General features: G+C 37.9%; 8 protein-coding genes across 9 annotated transcripts; 3 read left to right on the top strand and 5 right to left on the bottom strand.

The window, feature by feature from the left end:
• The first annotated feature begins 18 nt into the window (after positions 1–18).
• Positions 19–1,810, top strand: LOC112088887 (DExH-box ATP-dependent RNA helicase DExH3-like). Its single transcript, XM_024159252.1, has 8 exons — positions 19–276; positions 455–591; positions 691–778; positions 878–1,114; positions 1,192–1,274; positions 1,395–1,545; positions 1,639–1,698; positions 1,784–1,810. Exons 1-8 carry the CDS (start codon positions 19–21, stop codon positions 1,808–1,810), a joined length of 1,041 nt encoding a protein of 346 aa, XP_024015020.1.
• Positions 1,255–2,882, top strand: LOC18024412 (DExH-box ATP-dependent RNA helicase DExH3). Of its 2 annotated transcripts, XM_024159850.1 has the most exons (5): positions 1,255–1,545; positions 1,639–1,698; positions 1,784–1,936; positions 2,008–2,118; positions 2,255–2,882. In XM_024159850.1, the coding sequence occupies exons 4-5, from the start codon at positions 2,023–2,025 to the stop codon at positions 2,636–2,638; spliced, it is 480 nt and encodes a 159-aa protein (XP_024015618.1). In that variant the 5' UTR covers positions 1,255–1,545; positions 1,639–1,698; positions 1,784–1,936; positions 2,008–2,022; the 3' UTR covers positions 2,639–2,882. The 2 variants fall into 2 exon arrangements, with proteins under 2 accessions (XP_024015618.1, XP_024015619.1); XM_024159851.1 differs by having other exon boundaries at positions 1,784–2,118.
• Positions 2,883–2,994: 112 nt separating this feature from the next.
• LOC18024413 lies at positions 2,995–5,004 on the bottom strand. The gene is made up of 3 exons (XM_006406577.2): positions 4,667–5,004; positions 4,324–4,581; positions 2,995–4,221 (listed from the first exon to the last, which is right to left on the bottom strand). The coding sequence occupies exons 1-3, from the start codon at positions 4,821–4,823 to the stop codon at positions 3,029–3,031; spliced, it is 1,608 nt and encodes a 535-aa protein (XP_006406640.1). The 5' UTR covers positions 4,824–5,004; the 3' UTR covers positions 2,995–3,028.
• Positions 5,005–7,608: 2,604 nt separating this feature from the next.
• On the bottom strand, positions 7,609–9,801 carry LOC18024414 (pre-mRNA-splicing factor SPF27 homolog). Its single transcript, XM_006406578.2, has 6 exons — positions 9,519–9,801; positions 8,849–9,027; positions 8,664–8,747; positions 8,236–8,305; positions 8,006–8,139; positions 7,609–7,920 (listed from the first exon to the last, which is right to left on the bottom strand). The coding sequence occupies exons 1-6, from the start codon at positions 9,756–9,758 to the stop codon at positions 7,866–7,868; spliced, it is 762 nt and encodes a 253-aa protein (XP_006406641.1). The 5' UTR covers positions 9,759–9,801; the 3' UTR covers positions 7,609–7,865.
• Positions 9,802–9,960: 159 nt separating this feature from the next.
• LOC18024563 (peroxisome biogenesis protein 3-1) lies at positions 9,961–12,491 on the bottom strand. Its single transcript, XM_006406579.2, has 7 exons — positions 12,212–12,491; positions 11,943–12,104; positions 11,615–11,805; positions 11,398–11,528; positions 10,872–10,999; positions 10,512–10,739; positions 9,961–10,354 (listed from the first exon to the last, which is right to left on the bottom strand). The coding sequence occupies exons 1-7, from the start codon at positions 12,223–12,225 to the stop codon at positions 10,111–10,113; spliced, it is 1,098 nt and encodes a 365-aa protein (XP_006406642.1). The 5' UTR covers positions 12,226–12,491; the 3' UTR covers positions 9,961–10,110.
• Positions 12,492–14,190: 1,699 nt separating this feature from the next.
• On the bottom strand, positions 14,191–14,849 carry LOC18024564 (putative F-box/LRR-repeat protein At3g18150). Its single transcript, XM_024159253.1, has 2 exons — positions 14,292–14,849; positions 14,191–14,235 (listed from the first exon to the last, which is right to left on the bottom strand). The coding sequence occupies exons 1-2, from the start codon at positions 14,847–14,849 to the stop codon at positions 14,191–14,193; spliced, it is 603 nt and encodes a 200-aa protein (XP_024015021.1).
• A 906-nt stretch (positions 14,850–15,755) lies between these two features.
• Positions 15,756–19,024, bottom strand: LOC18024565 (putative F-box/LRR-repeat protein At3g18150). The gene is made up of 5 exons (XM_024159254.1): positions 19,007–19,024; positions 18,423–18,807; positions 16,389–16,915; positions 16,077–16,253; positions 15,756–15,974 (listed from the first exon to the last, which is right to left on the bottom strand). Exons 1-5 carry the CDS (start codon positions 19,022–19,024, stop codon positions 15,756–15,758), a joined length of 1,326 nt encoding a protein of 441 aa, XP_024015022.1.
• A 5-nt stretch (positions 19,025–19,029) lies between these two features.
• Positions 19,030–21,271, top strand: LOC18024567 (protein LST8 homolog). Its single transcript, XM_006406585.2, has 10 exons — positions 19,030–19,370; positions 19,467–19,568; positions 19,653–19,765; positions 19,923–19,992; positions 20,146–20,223; positions 20,329–20,445; positions 20,543–20,625; positions 20,707–20,786; positions 20,871–20,930; positions 21,030–21,271. The coding sequence occupies exons 1-10, from the start codon at positions 19,263–19,265 to the stop codon at positions 21,134–21,136; spliced, it is 918 nt and encodes a 305-aa protein (XP_006406648.1). The 5' UTR covers positions 19,030–19,262; the 3' UTR covers positions 21,137–21,271.
• Positions 21,272–21,362: the final 91 nt, after the last annotated feature.

Consider the following 21,362-nt stretch of genomic DNA (forward strand, 5'->3'; position numbering starts at 1 on the left):
CATTATTGATCTCCTATTATGGAACCAAACCGAAGCGAAAATCGGTTTAACTGCCTGAAAACCTCAGCCACCGTATCTGTCACCGGAACGGGAAGTGGTTTTGGTCGGAGAACTCGCAGGGTTTTATACATGTTGAAGTCAACTATTGGGTTAGAATGGAGAAGAAGGTCGGAATTTCTCTATCTTCCGAGACACAGCTTTCGCTATCTACAGTCTGCTTCCCACTACCATGAGCAAGTCACTGATGATTTCGACCCTTACTATGAGCAAAGAATGGTGGGATTTGAATCTTGTTAGATATAATTTTTTTGATCGTTATGAGTATCAAGAACGGAACTTTGTTTGATATATTGTGCAATTTTTTTTTTGAATTTTAATGTTGTTTGTCTGGTCAATTAGACTCAATTTTATCAAACTAGTGATTATTTTGTGAACCATTTTCTAATTATTCCAGGACGATGGTGAGATTAATCAATGGAGATTAAGATTTTCCGCGTTTCTCGAGTCGAAATATGAGCAAGAGATTGTGTCTCAGAATTGGCATGGTTTTCAGAAAATCTCAGAATTGGCATCAAGAATGGGATTGCATAGGTATTTTTGTGTCCTGTTATGAGGTGAGAAATGTACTTGATTCTCTGAGGGTTTCTTTTGCCTCTAAAGCTTTTGGAGATATGATCTGTTGTTTTGCAGCCTTCAGTATGCCAAAGCTGTTGTGTTTAGCAAAGCTCCTTTGCTAAGATATAGAAGTGATCTTGATGAAAGGCGCTTGCGAAGAGAGGTGTTTCTTTGATCCCTTTTTTTTTTAACACTTTTGTGCTATTCACTGAAATTAGGAGGTAATACATATCTTAATTTCTTTTCTCTTGGATTCAAAAAGGTGGTTTTGCCATTTAGCGTACAAAGCGAAGTAGATGCTCATCTTCAGGCTTTTCTCGATGACAAACAAACAGGGATTCTGGATATTCCTAAATCCAAAAGAACTGGACTTTTAGCTACTGGTGATAGACACTATGAGAAATCAGAGCCTCCTTTGCCGGAAAATCTTGCCAATCTCTTGCAAAGAATACTCCATACGAAGAGTTTCCAATTGAAGAATATGCAACAGAACTGGCTGGTTGGTTGCTCTGAAGCTTTACTCTTCTTTTGGCTATAACATGTTAATGGGTCTCACTTTTCATTTTTATTTTGCAGAATTCTCCTCAAGGCCAGAAAATGCTTGAGTTTCGTGAAAGCCTTCCTGCATACAAAGAGAAAGATGATCTATTTCTCTGCCGGTAATTACAGTGATCATTTGGCACTGGTTCGAGCATACGATGGGTGGAAAAAATCCCAAAAAGAATGGAGTGGTCAAGCATTTTGCTGGAAGAACTATCTTTCTCCTCAAACTCTTAAAGCCATAGACTCTATGAGGGAACAGTTCCTCTGTCTCCTCGAAACGCCTCTCTGGTATGTAACATTGAAGAGTGCAATAAGCTAAGCTATGACGAACATCTTGTCCGCGCAATCATCTGTGCAGGCTTGTTCCCTGGAATTTGCTCTGTTGTGGTCAGTCTTTTTACCTTGTCGCTTCTCATCTAACCATAATCTTTGTTCCACCAGATTTTGTTGTAGTCAATGTTAAAACTATTGTTGGTACAGAATCTTGTGAATAAAACTTCATTCGAGACAATGGATGACAAGCAGGCGCGTCTGTGCTCTGTAAGTCCCCTTTTATGATTTGAAGTTTTCAACATAAGCAGATCATTTCTTTGAAGTTGCTAAGTAACCATCTTGTACTGTGTAGAACACTGTGATTGGCTTGATACCATAGATTCCGTATCCTTGGCTAGTCTTTAACCAGAAAGTGAAAGTTAATTCTGTTTCTTTCCGAGACTCCACCGGTGTATCTGATTCTGCACTTCTTTTGTTTGGAGACAAAATCTCTCCCGGTTCAACTGTAAGTATAGTTGTATATAAATATCTCTCTTATTCTTCTATCATCTTTCACATCGAAGTGTTTCTTTGTAGGATGGTCATCTAACAATGCTGGGAGGTTTTCTCGAGTTTTTCATGAGACCTTCTCTGGCAAATACTTACCTTGCGTTGAAAACTGAGCTCGACCAACTTATTCAGACTAAGGTAACACACACAAAATGAAAACTTCCTAAAGGCCTTAGAGTCTGTATTTTGAAACAATCCTTTTGTGTGTCAGTGTGATTCATCAAAAACCTTCTTTTGTTTGTTTGGTTTTTTCTTGCTCTTTCTTTTCGAATAGCTTGAGCATCCAAGACTAGAGAACAAGCTCTACGAAAATCTCATATCAGCGATAAGGTTACTTGTTTCTAAAGACGAATGCGAGGGCCGGTTTGTCCCCAACCATCAAGTTCTAAGCGAATACACTCAGGCATACAATGGTGAGGAAAACTCCAAGAGCCAGCTTCGAAGATTGATAAACCGGGCTGGATACAAAACACCTGTTTACAATTCAACAATGGTGGAGATTGGTGAGCAGCGGTTCGTAGCTAAGGTCGGTTTTGGCGAGTTGGAGTTTGAAGGAAAGCCATGTGAGACTGAGAAAGATGCAGAGGAAGATGCAGCTCACGAGGCTTTGATGTGGTTACAACGAGAGGCTAAAATGAGTGTGAAGTTTCTCCTATAAGCTATAACAGTCCAATTTGTGGAAGAAAAAGAAGAGAACCGATAGATTTGCTATCCCGCTTCTCAATGGGCCTGGTATGGGCTTCTCCCAGACAATTGGGCTTTATGGCACATCAGACAATTCTCTCGGCAGTGGAGCGAGTGTGGACATCGTAACTTATGCCCTAAGAAATAAATTTGTATAGAGGCTGTTGTGTTGTATCTTTGTCTTATACATGAAAAAATCTTGGAGCTCATAATGTTGATTCATGTCTCTATATGTAATTGTAAAACAATCTTTGACTTTTCCACAAAGTGAATATGGATCCATAAAATGGAAAGTGTTTTATGATAAATATTCCGATCCGACTACAAGAATTTACAGTATACGAATGCAGTAAATATGTGTATTTTACACAGACTGCCTCTCCAATAACTCAAAAGCTTTAACAAGAACCGGCTTGAACCGGTTAATATCAACACTCACATTCTGCTGTACCAAATAAACCGACTTGAACGTTTCCCACCCGCGTTTCACAACCGCCGGTGGATCTCTCACGATCTCATGATCGCGTCCGTACTTCTTCGCCAGCGAACTCTCCTCCGCCTCGATCTTGTACTCCAAATACCTCAGATTCATCCCCTTCGACGGATCCTCGAAATCCGTCTTCGCAAGCCACTCGAATCCACCGATCGGAAGAATCTGAACCACGACCGCGTTTTCCGGCAAGAACACCATGTTCGTCAGCCCCGCGCCGTGAACGCCGAGCATCACCTCGCACGAATTCACGATCTGCGCGAAACTCGCGACGCCTGTGTTCGCTTCCGCCACCACGACTTTGAACCCGATTCGTCTCGCAGCCTTAGCGATCTCGCCGGCGTTTACGAACGCTCGCGATCTGCTCCTCGATAAAATCAGAATCCGTGGCCTCCGCCGCCGAATCTGTCTCGTAGCCACGGCGGCGTTTCTCAACGAGTATGCGTCTCTTAAGAATTTGCGGAAATCGGACATTGAGTACTCCGAATTCGAAGGATCGATCGTTAGCTCTTTGAAATACTCAGGGTGGCGATTGAGACCGACGGTGACGCTGCTGAAACAGTGCGTTTCGTCTTCTTCGTCGATGTAAATCACTTCGTAATTCGAGAGATTACTCACTATTTCCTTGAATTTGTTGACCCACGATGGATGCTTGTTCGTCACGAGGAACTGAACTTCTCCGTTGAATCTACGCGCCGTCATGTAAAGAGGAATCACGATGTCGGTGAAATCGTGGAAGTTGTTCATCGAGTAGCCTCCCAGAGAGAAGAGCATCGCCGGGACGCTGTGATTCCTGACGCAACGCGAGAAATTAGCGTTCTCTAATTGGTCGGCGTTTTGGGCCAGTTTCACCGTCCATTCTCTCACGCGATTCATCGCCGCAACGTCACCTTTTCTCGCGTAAGGTCTCATACGCCACGTGGAATTTCCCGAAAACGCAAACGTGATGGCCGCCATTACAGTCGCGGATTTACCGTGGATTCTCACGTCACCGTTTAATTCGCAAAACTCTGTTCTTGCTAGCTTTGTACATATAGGCTTCATCTTTTCCTCCATCTTATCTCCGTCTGAAAATTCACCATACATTAAAACATTGTCAGAATCATATAAGTAACAAATAAATTGATTAAAACCATAACGAATGAAGACAATTTGCTAAGAATATAAACCTGAAATAACTTGTTCTTTGGAGAATGTAGTGTTCTTGGGCAAACTTGTGTCGTTACAGACACTAAGATCGTGGTCTTCAGAACTTATCAAGCTCTGAGTATTTTCATTTGATGTAATGTTATTTTGATTCGTAGGAACAATAAGTTTCTCAGAATCACCAGATGTTGCATTGTTGATACTTATTAAGGCTTCCGGTTTTTGCTGGTCTGTTATTCTCAGCATCCTGAGACCAGCGTCCACTGATAACTGCAACTCCACTGAAGAAAGAAAGAAAGAGATGTGTTATAGAAATTCTTTTTTTCTGTTCTTTCTTGCGTTTTGAAAACGTGGTAAGGGACTTACCGATTGGCAATGGACTGAGATAAGGTTTAAAGACGGTGCAAAGAGTGAAGACGAAGAGAAGAGAGGCAATGAAAGCTCCATACCCAAGTCTCTTCTGCTCGTTTTTGCTGAAGCTACGAGCAAGTATTGTATCGAAAAGAAGATCCTTCTCTGTCATATTTCTGTCTCTTAAGTTACACAAAAAAAAAGAATTTTTTCTTTCTTGTGTTGCAAGAAAACTCTAGAAACAGGGTTTGCTCGCTAATGTAGAGAGATATGAATGAAGGTGGGAGAGAGTGGATTGTGTGAAGTATTTAAGAACTTGTTCGACGACATTGGTCCTGACTCGTGTCTAATGATTGTTTCTGTTAATGTCGGGATTTTAAGACAGTATCAAAAAGAAAAGTTTTAGGTGTTGAAGATGGAAGATTTTAAAAGAACATTTCAGTGTATTATTAAAAGAAAACGATTTTATTGATTTATATAAGTCTAGGGATTGTCGGCATTGAAGAGGAAGTATTTGGAGGGCATGAAGTTGTTAGTAGAAGAAGAAGTCTAAGTAAGCAGCTTAATGAATGCTCCCCACGATTCTTCTTTTTAGCTTCGTTTAATAAAAACAATGGATACTACTAATACATTAAGGAACACCAAACAAAATTATCTAAACTACGACTTGCAAAAACAAAACAAAAAGGTCTCGAATTATAACACCATTGGAATCGCAAGTTCGTAGCTAATATACTTATATATTCTTAAATTTGGAGGATATAGATTTTGTGTAAATTAATTGAAAATGTAGATGAAATAGTTTTTTCTTACAAAACAATATCATGTTTTCCAAAAGTAGGTGTCGATCGTAAATCATCATCGGTTAGTTTAGGAAGCACAGCATCATGCGTTCATACGCTAAGATTACACTGAGTAAAGGGTGAACATGCTTCAAATTTACAATCGGATTGTAAAAATGGTTTGTCAACTGTTTCAACGACGCATCCTTATTAAATCGAATCATACAATAATAAGAAATAAATCAAAATGTTTTATTTTGGACATGTTCAGAATAATTAAAAAAAATAAGAAATGAAAGGAACTTTGTAGTTGACTGTTATGACACAGCCAAAATCTAAATGATTGATTGATTGTTCATTGTTTAGTTTTTAGTTTCCTTGAGACCAATTAGCGAAGGAGGCAGAATCAAAATTTGGCCCTGAAAGCTATGAATCAACTAACAGTTGGTGAAGTTTTTCTAGATTTATGTTAAGCTTGGTTGTTCAATGGTCTTTGGACTTTTCAAACAATCTCTCATTATATTTTTCATTTTTGTCTACATATATATCAATACAATAATTAATGAATAGTCATGTGTAAAAAATCTCTATCTAACTACTGACTCGGTTGAAAAAATCATGCATCAAGTAGTTAACCGTAATTATTCGTTACCCTATAATCTAATATCAATGGATGACGAAAATAATAGAAATGGTTTGTGACTTTAAATGACATAGGCGGATGTGATTGACTTAATTCTGAAATCGTATAATCAACAAAAAAAAAATATGTACTGGTTATAATCATTGGTGCATTTTGTTTTCAATCATGATTACTTCTCTTATTATTTTTTGCTATAACTTGAGTCTTACTACTGGAATCTTGAGGACTATATCTACTCTTAAGAAAACATGTATTTAATAATCCAAAACGTGCGGTGATTACCTCAACACCCAATCGAAATGTTTTAAGCAAAATATGGTTTTTTTTTTCCATTAGTTAGGTGATAATTTATAAGAAACATCATAATAATAGCAATATATGAGAGTTGTTAAGCAGGAAAGAGACATTCTAACAAGATCCGCGTCTTATAGTCTATTTGGTGGGTCGCATGACGACGTACGTGTGCACCTTCCAGTATACGTATTTGTATATACATATATAAATATATATATATATATATTGGTAGTGTAATCGGTTAGAGATTAATAATTTATTTTTATGACCAAATGGAGCAAGATCCAAAAAAGATTATGAGCAAATTAACGATCCATAGCTTTCTGATGTTTTAGACAATAAGTATTACGTTTTACAAATGCTGAAGAATTGTTTACAGTGTACAATGCATGGCTATAGTTCTATGCAAGTAGAAAATTTCATTCATATAACACGAAACCACAATCAAATAATTAAAAATATAGAAATGTTGGAAGTTGGAACTTCAGGAAAGAAAACGACACTCACAATCCACTATAAATAGTTACATTTTCACACATGTTTGCTTACGGTTGGTCTTGAAAGGATACACTCGCAATGAAAAGGGTAGCCGATAATTGCATTAAATCCTTTTATGCACGTCTTACTTCCATCCTAGCCACAATTTTCATTGAAAATTTGTTCACACCTTCGCGTTAATGAAAAGGATTAAGGCGTCAAATACCTCAGTTATTTTGTACTCGCAATATTTATATAAAAAAGCTGTTAAATTGTAAGAAAAAAAATGTCCAATAAGCAATTGATGACTAAATGATATTTTAGAACCGTTTTCTTTGTACCGTGAAAAACTAATGAAAATCATAGAAAAAAAACAATATATTACGTACCTTTCACATGTTTGAGAATGAAGAACATGAGAACTCAAGAACGTGAACAATGTAGTATAGACTTCCTGATTCAACCAAAATGATAAAAATATATTTTCTTTGATACATGCAGAAACTTCTTGTTTGTTCGACTCTTGTGGCATAAATGACTCTTCATCGATGTACATATTAAAAGTAGTTCACTTCAGCTAATTTAGGAGAGGAGAAATGGAGAAGTGTAAAACCAAGTCAACGAGATTTACAAGATTTAAAGGTCTCATTAAAATTCATTTTCTTACTATATACTGTAGTAAAGAATGAGAGAGAAAGTAGGAAGTAGAAAAATGAAGATGAAAAAGAATGTGACATGTAAAAAAAAAAACCTCCATCATAAATTGTAAACCGGTCACTGCATCATTCTAAAAATGTGATTTGTTCGTTACATAAACAGAAACACTCATTGCCTAATATATTTCAGATAAAATCATTATCATATACTATAAATAATATGGTTGAAAAACAAACATTCAAATATAGAGAAGACATGATAGATTGATAGAAGGTTTTAAAAAAAACATCATTTTTCACTAACAAATCTTATACGATTTGCTTAAGCAAGGGCGACGCCAACAGCCCCCAGCAAGGTTGTCTCACTGCGGTTGAAGCGGCTTGGCACTCTCTAGTTTCTCTTCTAAGTTCCATCCCCTGAAACGCAACCGCAAGAGTTTTAGTTTTACGCTTAAATACAACTCTTGAGTGATGCAAAGAGGTAAGACCAAATTTTCTTCACCTTTCAGCAGCTTCCCTTTTGAACGAATCGAGTTGTGTCTCAAGCACGGCACAAGCAGACTGAATCTCCATATTCTTCACACAGAGCTGTCTCCATTCTTGAGACAGAGCATTGAGCTCGTACGCTGTGGTTTGCTGATGTCGCCACACAACAAAGATTCAGATTACCATGTAAACCAAAGACAAGGGTGCAAAGATGAAAGTGTAAAAGTACTTCAAAAGTAGTATTACCTGATGATACTTCCTTTCACGATTTACTTTTTCAATTTCCACGTTCTGCTCCTGAGCTAGTCTTTGCATTCTGTAAAAATATAGACCAAGTAGAGTGTTGAGATCAATCTTGCTGTGTTTAAGTTCCACAAATCAGAGATTAGGTAAGACCTAGAGACTGACATGTCCCAAGTACATGAAGCACTTCTTATGTTTCATAAGAAGAAAGAAGCTCTCACGCAGAAAGAACATGAAGAAAACCACAAAGCAAGTCTCATGTACAGAAGCCAAAGAAGCATCTTATGCAATAAGATAGACAACAAAGATATCAAGAATGCTCCCACAGATCATCTATGATAAATACATTCCATCAACCCTTTTAATCCCAAGTTACAATGTAACGACAGACAATTCAACCAATGCTGCTGTACATATATATTTAAACAAACCTGGTCAAGAATACTTCTAGCCGATGGTTGTTCTGTCTCCAAAGCTCGGGACCATGTTTTGACATCAATTCCAAATTCTCAAGCCTGTGAATGAACAAATACACCACGATTTTAAGAGAGAAATACAGTATGTAACAACTCGTCAGAAAAGAATCATGCATAGAAAGTTAAGAATTTATGCTTACTCGATCATCTTCTGTTGCAATGACCGTTGATTCTTCTGAAGATACTGCTTCCAGGCAGCATCATCATTTTTCTTACTAGCAGGAGGCAGTTCAAGCTTGTATCGGGATTCAAAATCGATCCGCACTGGAGGCTTCCCAGCTCGAACACGCTCATACTCTTTGCCAAGAACTGGGCAGTTCTGACCAACCAAAGAAGTCAAAAACATTCAATACATGAGGCATTGAATAAAAAATTTCCCCAGTTTAACTAACACTTGAAACTAACTACAATATCATAAACAGTTCTTCTACTTTCAAGAGAAGCTATATACAATCAAATCTCCAGAAAAAAAATCTTTATCAATGAAGTGACTGAAAGAAAAAGAAAAGTTCATTTCAAAAAAAAAAAGAAAGAAAAGAAAAGGTAATCTGCTCATGAGGTTCCATCCAGTCGTAATATTCTAGTTGATTCAGAACCCATAAACACCTACCGAAAAAGAGCAAGAGCTATTACATAGCAAAGCAAGAATTGACAATGACTGTAATTCCAAGATGAAGCAAAACCCAAAAACGGAAAAAGAAATCGGAACTTCATCGAATTCGCTCTAAACCCTATTCCAACAAAATTTCCCAGCTCGCGCTAGGAAAAACGAACAAACAAATTGAAAAGTGGATTCACAGTGAAATTCACCTCGAAATCGAACTTTGGAAGAGGAGGCAACTCCTTGAGAAAATCAGCCGGCTTCCTAGAGCTCCGACGCATTTCTTCTTCCACCAAACGGTCGACCTCCGCCTTAATCAGTGGATTACCGTAGTCATCGTCGATATAAGGAAGCGCATCGATAACTTCTGCGTTCGCCGCGCTCGCCCATGGCCTCGCAGCCTCCGGCGCCGCCTCCAGCATCAATACGTCTCCATTGTTCGTCGCCATGACCGCCTCCACTTCCGATATTGCAGTCAGAATTTGCCGAGAGTGAAAGAAAGAGAATCGACACCCATGTGAAGAAAAAAATAGTAGCTACCGGTTCCGAAGACCCGACCCGGTTCCATTGGGCCTCGGATAGGGCCCTGCAAATTAAAAGATATGCGTTTTTCCTTTTTTGGTTGACCAATATGAATATTTTGATGACTTGAACAAAATCATATATTTGTATACCAATATCAAATGTTTTGATACATACTGTATTGAACAAATTATTCTAGAGATGTTTAATTTTACTATGTTGGTTATTCATTGATGAAAAAACAGAAGTAAACAAACAATCAATTTGGCAATTTGCGGATTATAGTGGCATATTTGAGTATAGCAGAGTAAAAAAGAGTTGAACTTCAGGCAAATCTCGGATGAGTTGCAAGAACCGGTTCTTGTCCGGTTCAGCTGAAATCTCCGGCATAGTCTTCTCAATCTGTGGTAAGAGCTTCGCCAATTGCATCCCCGTGGCCAAACCGGTCTGCTTTTCCATCTCTTCTGTTAAGGCTACGGCACAAGACTTGAGCGAGATCTCTGCTACATTTGTAAATTCAGTGCTGCAACAAGAAAAAGAGACCAAGAAATTTTTACATGACTGCAACCAAGAAACATCTTTTTTTTTCTTGCTTTGAGCATCAAGCAGATATGAGGACAAGAGTGTAAAGAAGTCAAAGTGTATATCTTTTGCGGGACAAAGAGCAGAGACAATTTCACCTTGTGAGTACTTCCCGTGTCTCGGTTATGAGTTGATGAAACTTGGTGACAGTTGTATCTGAAGAGGAAACATCAGTGGTGGTGTCTCTTGGAAGCATTGTTGTGTCTTGGGCCACCATTAAATAATCAACCCAGAGATGTGGACTTCCAGTGCTCATAAACACATCAAGAATCCGGATCACATTGTCTTGAAGAACTCTTGTGGTTAACACATCCTTTAACTGCTTTCTGCAATCAAACAAGCATCATTAGATTTCATCTTTACAAAGTATAATGATCTCCTTATTGGCGTTTGCGGAACCAATGAATCAACATTTAAGGATGACAAACAAGGGAGAGAATTTTGATAATGTAGTGTACCCCTTTAGAACTTCTTTCACTGCACTCTTCATATTTGAAATCAAACTCGGCATGCCATTGGTCGCAAGATAATCAGCACTTGTCAAAAACTTTTGTTCGTCATCTCTATCTATGAGATCTAACTCTTCCTGTGAAAGAAAAGGAACATGTAAAGAAAATATGTTGATAGAGATTGTGATAATCCAACAAATGGAACAAGAATTAAATGTAAGACCAACAGTAATATCGTAAGGAAAATAATATAAAGGATGTCGAATACACAATAGTAATCCATAACACCCTTGAATCTCAATTTGAAAACTTGTATTTCGTGTCAGATTTGAAGAAGAAACATTGCAACAAACAGAATGCAATTACACAAAATTTATCAAAACGACCAATTTGCAAGTAGTGGATATTAAATGATATCATAAAATTAGCATACTGAATCTTACAACCAGAAGGGAGCAGCTTATAAGTCACGAGCCATTCATAAACAAACAATGATTCTTCAGACATAATAAAAGAGGTTAGTAAAATGTCTTACAAGTAAATGGGAGCTGCCAAGACCTCTAGCAGTGTCGATATATAAATGTCTGCCCAAAATGTTGACTTGAACCCTAATGTACAAACTAAGCATAGTGACTGACCACAGCGACAAAACCATCCTCGTGAAACCTGCAAAACAAACACATAAGAAACGGTCAAATGAGAAAATCCAATAACATATACAGCAAGAGAGCACACAGCAAGCAACTACTCACTCAAAATTTTGAGCTCATTCCAGAGTTGAAGCTTCTCGGGAGGAGTCAATGTTCCTTTTCCTTTGCTTAGCCTCTCCATAATACTAGAGACATCGATCTCCTCAACAATGCGGCTACTCAAGTGACGCAATGCGTGAGGCAATGTTGTAGTATCAGCAATCATCTGAATGTTCTCGAAATGGGACTTCATTCTAGCAGAGTATAAAGCAAAACCAAAAACAAGCAACAGCACTAGAAATTGAGAAACTGTTCGGTTTGCATATGAGAAAAAAACGGAACTTGGCAAAATCAAACTAGTTTTAATCTTCTGTTGTTTCAAAAACTTAACTGGGTTTTGATGATTTCGTCATTTTCACGCTCGTTGGCAAGCTCACGTTCCAAATCGGCGAGCTTACGAGTATGAGCATTGTATAGTTTATAGAGCAAATACCCACTTCCCAAACAACTAGTCGTCACCAAAATCTTCCTTCTGTGCTTCCTCCAGAAACCCCTAAATTTTTCAACAAAACCGAATCAAAGATATTATCTAAAACCCCACGGAGCTGAAATCAATAGCGAGAGAAAGGAGCACCAAACAGAATATAGAGTAGAACAGACCTGACTAAATCCATGGCCTTTGAAGCTATTGGATTCGAACCAACGAATCCATGGCTATAGTTTTAAAACATAGAGCTAAAAGAGGTATACAAAGAGATTGAGAATGGTAGAGATAAGGAAAGGAGGCTACGGTTCCCTTGTCTCTCGTTTGATTTGAAGGGAAGATAAACTTTATAAAAATTCCGGCGAGAGATTGGCTTTTAGTTCCAGTTTTTCCGATCTCCGCCCTCTGTGAAATAATGAATGTTATCACTTCAGGCCACACCGAGATTCTCTAATTGGAGGAGAATCTCCAACACAGAAATGACAGAATCACCTTTTGTTTATTTAACCGAACTAAACCGAATCAATGTCTTAGGTCAAGTTTATGGGAAAGCGAATATAACTCCGGTCTAATGAAATTTAACCGAGCTTACTCTGAATCGAGTGACCGGTTTATTAGTTTATGTTCGCTTTAGAAGAAATCTGAACAAGTCTGAATATGGTTTTCGGCTTTTCGCTAGTAAATCAAACCGAACTCTGTTCCTGGAGGCCATTTTGACAAAACATGTGATCAACAAAATTGTAAGTAAGTATCCATTGGTTATAAACTTATCATTTCAGACATTCATTGCTAATTTAGGTACAATATCGAAAACCAACATTTATTAAGATGGACCAACATTACTAGTCTCTTTCGTATAATTTATTGAATAATGAATGTTCAACCAAAAAATGGTTCCAATGACATTTCGGTTTTGAGTTGGGCCCACGCATAGAAAGCACTTCAATTAAATCCTTCTAAGAAGAAAATTAGAGACTTCCTAAACTTCATGAAAATCAAGCAAGAAACATCTAAAAGAAAAGGGCAAAAGAACTCTTTGCCGTACTTAGAAAACTTATGGTTGACAAAAAAACTAACTAACAATTGTATACTTAAATCTCCAAAACAATTTTTCCTAAATAGTCAGACAAATAAAGTAAAGTCTTGTTTTAGTATATGAGGATCGACGTAAAATGTTCAGCAAGACTCAAGACCAAAACACTATGAATCACCACTTATATATCTAGTGTCGGCGAACACAATGGAGACATTGTTGTTGTTGTTGTCGTGAGGAAGTGTCTGATCCATCTCTTTAAACCCTCTTGCTTCAAGGTGACAGTCACTTAACCGTACCACCATTTTCTCTAAGGTCTTTATGCTTTTAAACATAAGTTCCATGAATGTAGCCACGCGCTTTGACTCTTCATCCCGAAGGGACTTGCTCCATCGAAACCCCTGCTGCTCAACAGAAGTAAACAAACAAACATTACATGGTTCATGGATGATTCAAACTCGTTGACAGTTAGCTTGGTCAAGGAAATATAAGAGAGGTTTATGGTAAATATACCGGTTCGGTCTTGCAAGTTCTTGCGTGTACTGTTAACCTCTTTAAATAAGGTGAGTTTTGCAACAGTCTTTCTATACCAGGAGGAATAACATACTCAAAGAGAAATGTCTCAAGAGTCAAAGCTTTGACGTTGAACACCGGAAAAGGAACACCACGAAGCTTGAGACGAGATAAAATCTAACACAGAGAGTAAGGAGAAATAGTAAAATAGCGTGCACATAACATAGATTCGAAGGTATCTAAACTCCTTATATAAAATCAAAAGCATAACTATAGTGAAAACTAATCATCTGCAAACGTTGACTATGCAACCAACTGATATATTCAACAAGAGTAAATTAGGTAAGAGAGTAATGCAAGACCGAGGCCAAAAACATATATACCTGAAGAAAATTTTCCCCAATAGTAAGCTTGTCGACGTTATGCAACTTTTCTAACATTTCTTGCATCTTTCGCACAAAATCAGCAATGGTTTCGTCAAGTGAGCTGTTCCGGAAGACCAGATTAGCTTCAGCTAAAGACGAGACATCAACTAAAGTACATGGTAACTGCGAGTTTGTCAGCTTGAGACAATGGATATGTGGTGCCACAATCTGCATTGGCGTTGGCCTATAGTGGGGATCCACTTCTAATGTTTTTAGACTCGGTGAATTGCTGAGATCAAAAACAGTCAGCTCATAGCAGAAAGACAATGTCAAGCTCTGGAGAACAGGACAACCAGATAGAATCGTAGCCAAGGATTCATCGGAGAGTCTACAATGACTCAATGTAAGTTTCTTGAGGGATGTCCAAGACACGGAGCCTCTGGGAATCATAGCAGTAAAAGATAAGCTGAGTTCCTTGAGAGAGGAATCTATGTAGAAGGAATCAGGAGGTATATACTTATATCCACTTTTAAAATAAAGTTGCAAGTAAATATTCTCCACTTTGCGGGACTTGGCCAGCTCGATCCAACTGTTGATGTGCTTAACATTGCAGACCATGCCGGTTCGGAGGTGTAAACTCATCATCTTGGGAGCAGTGTAACGATCCTGGATCATGCTTCTCGAAGCAGCTAGCAGTGCACAGCTTTCAAAGGAGATACAAGGTGTATCGCACCATATTCGCCTCCATCGTTTGGACAAGAGGGAAGTTCTTATAGCGAATTTGGTCGGCAAAAAGCAGAGGATTTGTTGGAGGAGCTCATCAGGTAGAGAGCTTATTGAATCTACTCCTCCTCCTCCTCCTCCTATGTTGTTTTTGCGGCGGCGACGGTCACCTGTAGCCATCTTAATTTGGGATTAGTTTTTTTGGTTTTTTATGGGTCTAAGGTTTGGGATTTCTGAAGGTTATTTATATCTTTTCTTTTTGAAACAGCTTCCTTTTATTTTCTTTAAATTGAATTTTCAATTCACATACAGCCTTGGGCCCAAAAAAAAATAATGGCTTTTAAATTTTTTTTTTGAATTCATATTACTTAACCCTCCATATGGTTATTAAGTCCATGTCTAACTCTCTATTAGTTTGATATTATTGGCTTTGCGCTCAAATAACAAAGTTCATGATTTAATTTTGGACTCTTTCTTAAAAAGTCCAACAATATCTTAGACACTCTTTGTCTAAACTTACAATATAAATTTTGAATTGATATCCCAACAATTCTCCTTCAAGCCAGCTTTTTCCACCCATCTGCGAAACTTAACACCCATCTTGTACCGCAGTTCACACCAACGAGACTCACCGCCTGACTTTCCACACCGCCAAGAAGACTTTCAATACAAAACACCAGCACCCAATCGCAAGGTAACCTTGAGAATTCTTTTATACTCTGAACACACAGCCCACACCCACTTGTTTAGGTCTATTTTTTTCTGGCTCTAATACCAATTATTGTGCTTTTTAAACTCATATCCAACTTTCTATTAATATTCATTAGAGTCATTTAATAATAATAATAATAATAATAATAATAATAATAATAATAATAAAAAATAATAATAATAATAATAATAATAATAATAATAATAATAATAATAATAATAATAATAATAATAATAATAATAATATAAATGATCTCCAAGCATTATTTCCTAACTAGTCGTACAAATAAAGAAAGTCTCCTTCTAGTATATGATTAAATGAGGATCGATGTAAAAACTGTTCTGCAAGACTCATCAAGACCAAAACACTGTGAATCACTTATATCTAGTGTCGGAGAACACAATGGAGACATTGTCGTTGTTGTTGTGAGGAAGTGTCTGAACCATCTCTTTAAACCCTCTTGCTTCTAGGTAACAATCTTTTAACCGTACCACCATTTTCTCTAATGTCTTTATGCTTTTAAACATAAGTTCTATAAATGTAGCCACGTGCTTTGACTCTGCATCCCGACGGGAATTGCTCCAACGGAAGCCCTATACATACTCAACAGAAAAAAACAAGGTTTTTGGATCATTCAAACTCGTTGACAGTTAGCATGGTCAAGGAAATATAAGAAAGGTGTATGGTTAATATACCACTTCGTTCTTGCAAGTTCTTGCGTGTAGTGTTAACCTCTTTAAATAATGTGAGTTTTGCAACAGTCTTTCTATACCAGGAGGAATGACATACTCAAAGAGAAATGTCTCAAGCTTCAAAGCTTGGACGTTGAACACCGGAAAAGGTAAACCACGAAGCTTTGGAAGAGATAAAATCTAAGAGAGAGAGAGCAAAGAGATAGTGAAATACCAAGATTAGGGTGCACATATGTGATAGTTTTGAAGGTACCTAAATTTATAGAGAAAATCAAAAGCATGACTAATGAAAACTAATCATCCAAAAAAACATACCTGAAGAAAATTTTCCCCAAGAGTAAGCTTCTCGACGTTATGCAACTTTTCTAACAGTTCTTGCATCTTTCGCACAGAATCAGCCTCGGTACCGTGAAGTGAGCCGTACCAGAAGTCCAGTTTAGCTTCAGCTAAGGAAGAGACATCAACTAAAGTACATGGTAACTGCGAGTTCATCAGCTTGAGACAATGGATATGTGGTGCCACAATCTGCATTGGCGTTGGAGCCGAATAGTTGCGATCCACTCGCAATGTTCTTAGACTCGATGAATTGCTGAGATCAAGAACTCGCAGTTCGTTGCAGAAATACAATGTCAAGCTCTGGAGAACAGGACAACCAGATAGAATCGTAGCCAAGGATTCATCGGAGAGTCTACAATAACTCAATGAAAATTTCTTGAGTGATGTCCAAGACACGGAGCCTCTGGGAATCATATCAGTATAGAATATCGAAACTTTGAGTTCCTTGAGAAAAGAATCGGTGTAGAAGGAATCAGGAAACGTATACTTAGAAGTTTTAAACTTAAGTTGCAAGGACATATTCTCCACTTTGCGGGACTTGGCCAACTCGATCCATCTGTTGATGTGCTTAACTGTGCTTGCCATGCCGGTTCGGAGGTATAAACTCATCATCTTGGGAGCAGTGTAACGATCCTGGATCATGCTTCAGTGCACAGCTTTCCAAGGAGATACAAGGTCTATCGCACCATATTCGCCTCCATCGTTTGGACAAGAGGGAAGTTCTTACAGCGAATTTGGTCGGCATTAAGCAGAGGATTTGTTGGAGGAGCTCATCAGGTAGAGAGCTTATTGAATCTCCTCCTCCTCCTCCTCCTCCTCCTATGCTGTTTTCGCGGCGACGACGGCGGCTGTTCGCCATCTTAAGTTGTGATATCTCTTTTTTCTTTTTCTTTTGTTTTGGATCAAAACTTTGGATTTTTTTAGACTATTTATATTTTTCTGAAACAGCTTCTTTTTTTTTAATGTAATTTACATACCGTCTTAAAATTGTTAAACCAAAAAATAATAATAGGTTTTTTTTAAGGTTTTTAAGTCTTTTTAATTTGACGTCTCAGTTCAAATCTTAAATCCACCGACACCATGTTTTAGCCTTTTTGCACCTTTTTTTACACCCGCACAATAAATATCCTCTTGTGGTCACTTTGAACAAAAAGAACTGCTCAAGAATCACATCCAATTGTAGTAAAACCAAAATAACATGCATGCAGTGTCTTCTTAGACCAAAAAAAAAAAAACATGCAGTGTCTAGTTTCATCCGTTTGCTTGGTTGTTCAGCTTCTTCATTCACCTATCGCCTGTTGTTGTTTCTTCTTCAGGGATAGCTAGGATCGACACTCGCATAGTTTTCCTCAGACTCCAACCCTTCTTTTTCTTCCTTTTCATAGCTAAATGCATTTATAATTCCTATATATGCACTGATGAGTTTGACAACAACAAAAAAAAGGGTATGCACTGATGGTTATTTCTTACACTTGTTTAGGTTTGATTGATGACATTACTTAAATCATGTAAAATGTTCAAAATAGCAGACACATTAAACAGATTTAATATATAGATTTAACACTCGTATATCCGAATATATCCGAAAACACTGAAATGGATTCGATATCTAACAAATTCACAACTCATATATTTAATGTTTTATCTCCTTGGTTAAGACCACAATAGAGACATTGCTGTTGTGAGAAAGTGTCTGAACCAACTCTCTAAACTTAAGGTAATGGCCTTCCAACTTGAACTACCATTTTCTCTAATATCAAGAACCCCAAGTTGGCAAAATTCGCAAAGATATAATGTCAAGCTTTTCGAGAATGGGACAGCCAGATAGAATCTTAGCCAAGGATTCATCAGGGAGCTTACAACTACGCAAGGACAACTTCTTGAGTGATGTCCACGACACAGAGCATCTGGGAATCACATTAGCAAAGTAGAAAGCAAGGGTAAGTTGCTTGACAGAGGAACTGATGTAGAAGGAACCAGGAATAGTCTAATTATCATCGGAAGCAAAACAATAAAAATTTAGGGACAGATTCTCAACGTTGCGGGACATGGCACCCTTGATCCACGTGTTGATGTGGGGTATATTCTTCTTCATGGTGGATTTGAGGTAAAAATCTTTGGTCTTCGGAGCTGTGTAGCGAGTTAGGGTTTCGTTTATCGAATCGGCCGTCGTTTTGGGTCTCCCTAGTGGCTGGCATCTTCCGGGACAGATATCAGCGTCTAAGGAGATACGAGGTATATCGCACCAGACATGCCTCCATCGTTTGGACAAGAGGGAAGTTCTGATGGCGAACTTGGTCGGAATAAAGCAGAGGATATGTTGGAGAATCACATCTGGTAATGAGCTTATTGAGTCTTCTTCTTCAACTGCTCTTTTGATTTTGCGATGGCCATCTTTCTTAACTATCAAGCTAAAATAACTTAGCGAGTTTATAGTTAGGTTTTGTATTCGAGTTTAAAATTTATGCAACAATTTTTCTGCTAAACTTACTTTTATAAATAACAAAATGGCGCCTTACTTATTTATATATGACTATATAACCCCAATAGATATAAAATTTGTACAAAAACCACCCCGCGTTCTAAATTGGTAAAACCCTATTTCTTCTTATCATCTTCTGTCTTCTCTTTCTCTACATGATTAAATTTCACAAATTTTCTTCTTCTTTTCCTGTTTTCGATCCTCAATCGCGAAACCCTATATTGAAGATTTTTTTTTTTGTAAGGATCGTCCTGTTCTGTTGAACCTTGGAAAGGGATTAGATTACCCTTTTTCCGCGAATCACCAAAAAAAAGTTTACCACCAAATGTCTGGCTTGTTAATTTGATCGGAAATAAAAAATTGATCGAGAAATGAGTCAGCCTTGTGTGGTTCTCGCAACAGCAAGCTATGATCATACGATCCGATTCTGGGAAGCCGAAAGCGGTCGCTGTTACCGAACCATTCAGTATCCTGACTCGGTAAGCCTCTCTCTCTCTCTTCTTCAGAAAACTCTTCTTAATTGTGTGTGTGGGGGAAAAAAACGACTCAATTTCTTTCTTTGCGATATTTTCAAGCATGTGAATAGGCTGGAGATAACCCCAGATAAGCGTCATCTAGCAGCTGCTTGCAATCCTCATATTAGACTCTTTGAAGTCAATTCCAACAGCCCTCAACCTGTAAATTTCCTTCTTTTTCTTTTCTTTTTCAATGTGCTGTTTTCTTCTGTCTTGTTTGAATGATCTCTGCGAATATCAAATCAGGTGATGACCTATGATTCACACACCAACAATGTTATGGCTGTGGGATTCCAGTGTGATGGAAAATGGATGTATTCAGGATCAGAGGATGGCACTGTTAAGATCTGGGACTTGAGGTAGATTTATGTTATTTTTCATGTTTCTTTCTTGTTGTTGAGTGTTAAAATAGATTCATCATCCAAGACAAGATTTTGGATAAAAAGTCACGGGAATTGAAGCTACTTCTCTTAAGTTGATTTGCAACAAATTGTTGACTCGTAAACTAAAATGTAGGGCTCCAGGTTGCCAAAGGGAATATGAAAGTGTTGCCGCAGTTAACACTGTTGTTTTACACCCAAATCAGGTACCTCAACTAGAAGACTCATCTTTCCGTATTTACTTGAGTGATCTGTGTTGCTGCAGTTAACACAGCTGTGTTTTCTTTTCTGATAGTTGTCTCAGTTGTTATCACAACGTGTTTGGTCTTCATCATGAACTTTGCTTTTTTCTTGTACAGACTGAATTGATCTCTGGAGACCAAAACGGCAATATCCGTGTATGGGATCTCAGAGCAAATTCGTGTAGTTGTGAATTGGTAATTGCCTTGACACGTCTTCATATCTTCATCTTAGTACATTTCTGAGAGAATCTTAGCTTCTTTCACCTTAACAGGATTGTAATCGCTCTTGTGTAACTATAGGTACCAGAAGTTGATACACCTGTACGGTCTCTAACAGTTATGTGGGATGGGACAATGGTTGTTGCTGCTAATAACCGTGGAACATGTTATGTATGGCGCTTGCTGCGTGGAAAACAGGTATTTTTTTACGGATATGAGGCGCCTCTTCTTTAACCGTGCTAATGTCACATTCCTGTATTTCTCATGCCGTTTAAAAAATTCTTTTCGTTTCCAGACGATGACAGAGTTTGAGCCCCTTCATAAGCTACAAGCTCATAATGGCCACATACTCAAATGTCTACTCTCTCCAGCAAACAAGTAATGTGTTTCTTACTCTTTCTTCTTAAACCGTTTTCTTCGTCTTCTCCCCTTCGAAGCTCTTATACATTTTCTGAGCAGATATCTAGCGACTGCATCATCTGATAAAACTGTCAAAATATGGAACGTTGATGGTTTTAAACTAGAGAAAGTTTTAACAGGTACGGTCTCCATGTTTTTATTTCAAAAAAGGTTATTCGTTTCTCCATTACTCTCACTGAACTCTCGTCAATCTTATTTAATAGGACATCAAAGATGGGTCTGGGACTGCGTCTTCTCAGTAGATGGAGAATTTCTTGTAACAGGTACTAATATCCATCTTAAATTATACCACTAGAAAACTTGTGTCTGAAAAAAGAGACAGAACAGTCTTTAAACGGGTTTTGATTATGTATTATGCACAGCATCATCAGACATGACGGCTAGGTTGTGGTCTATGCCTGCGGGAAAAGAAGTGAAGGTGTACCAAGGTCATCACAAAGCTACTGTGTGTTGTGCACTCCATGATTAAAACCTGAATTAAGAATCAAACAAACTAAATAATGAACAGATTAATGATTTCTTTCTTTGTATTGTAGAAAACTTCTGTACATTTGAATCGGATTCGTTTTAAGTTTTCAATTTTTAATTACTCCTCTGATCTCTTTTTTGCGATCATAAGCATTTCTCAACTCTGTGATCTATATATATTGACAAAAGCGCTCTCAACAAATATATGATAGGCCCAATTTCAATTT

Source organism: Eutrema salsugineum, unplaced genomic scaffold, assembly GCF_000478725.1.
Source record: "Eutrema salsugineum unplaced genomic scaffold, Eutsalg1_0 scaffold_13, whole genome shotgun sequence".
In the NCBI taxonomy this organism is placed as follows: Eukaryota; Viridiplantae; Streptophyta; class Magnoliopsida; order Brassicales; family Brassicaceae; genus Eutrema; species Eutrema salsugineum.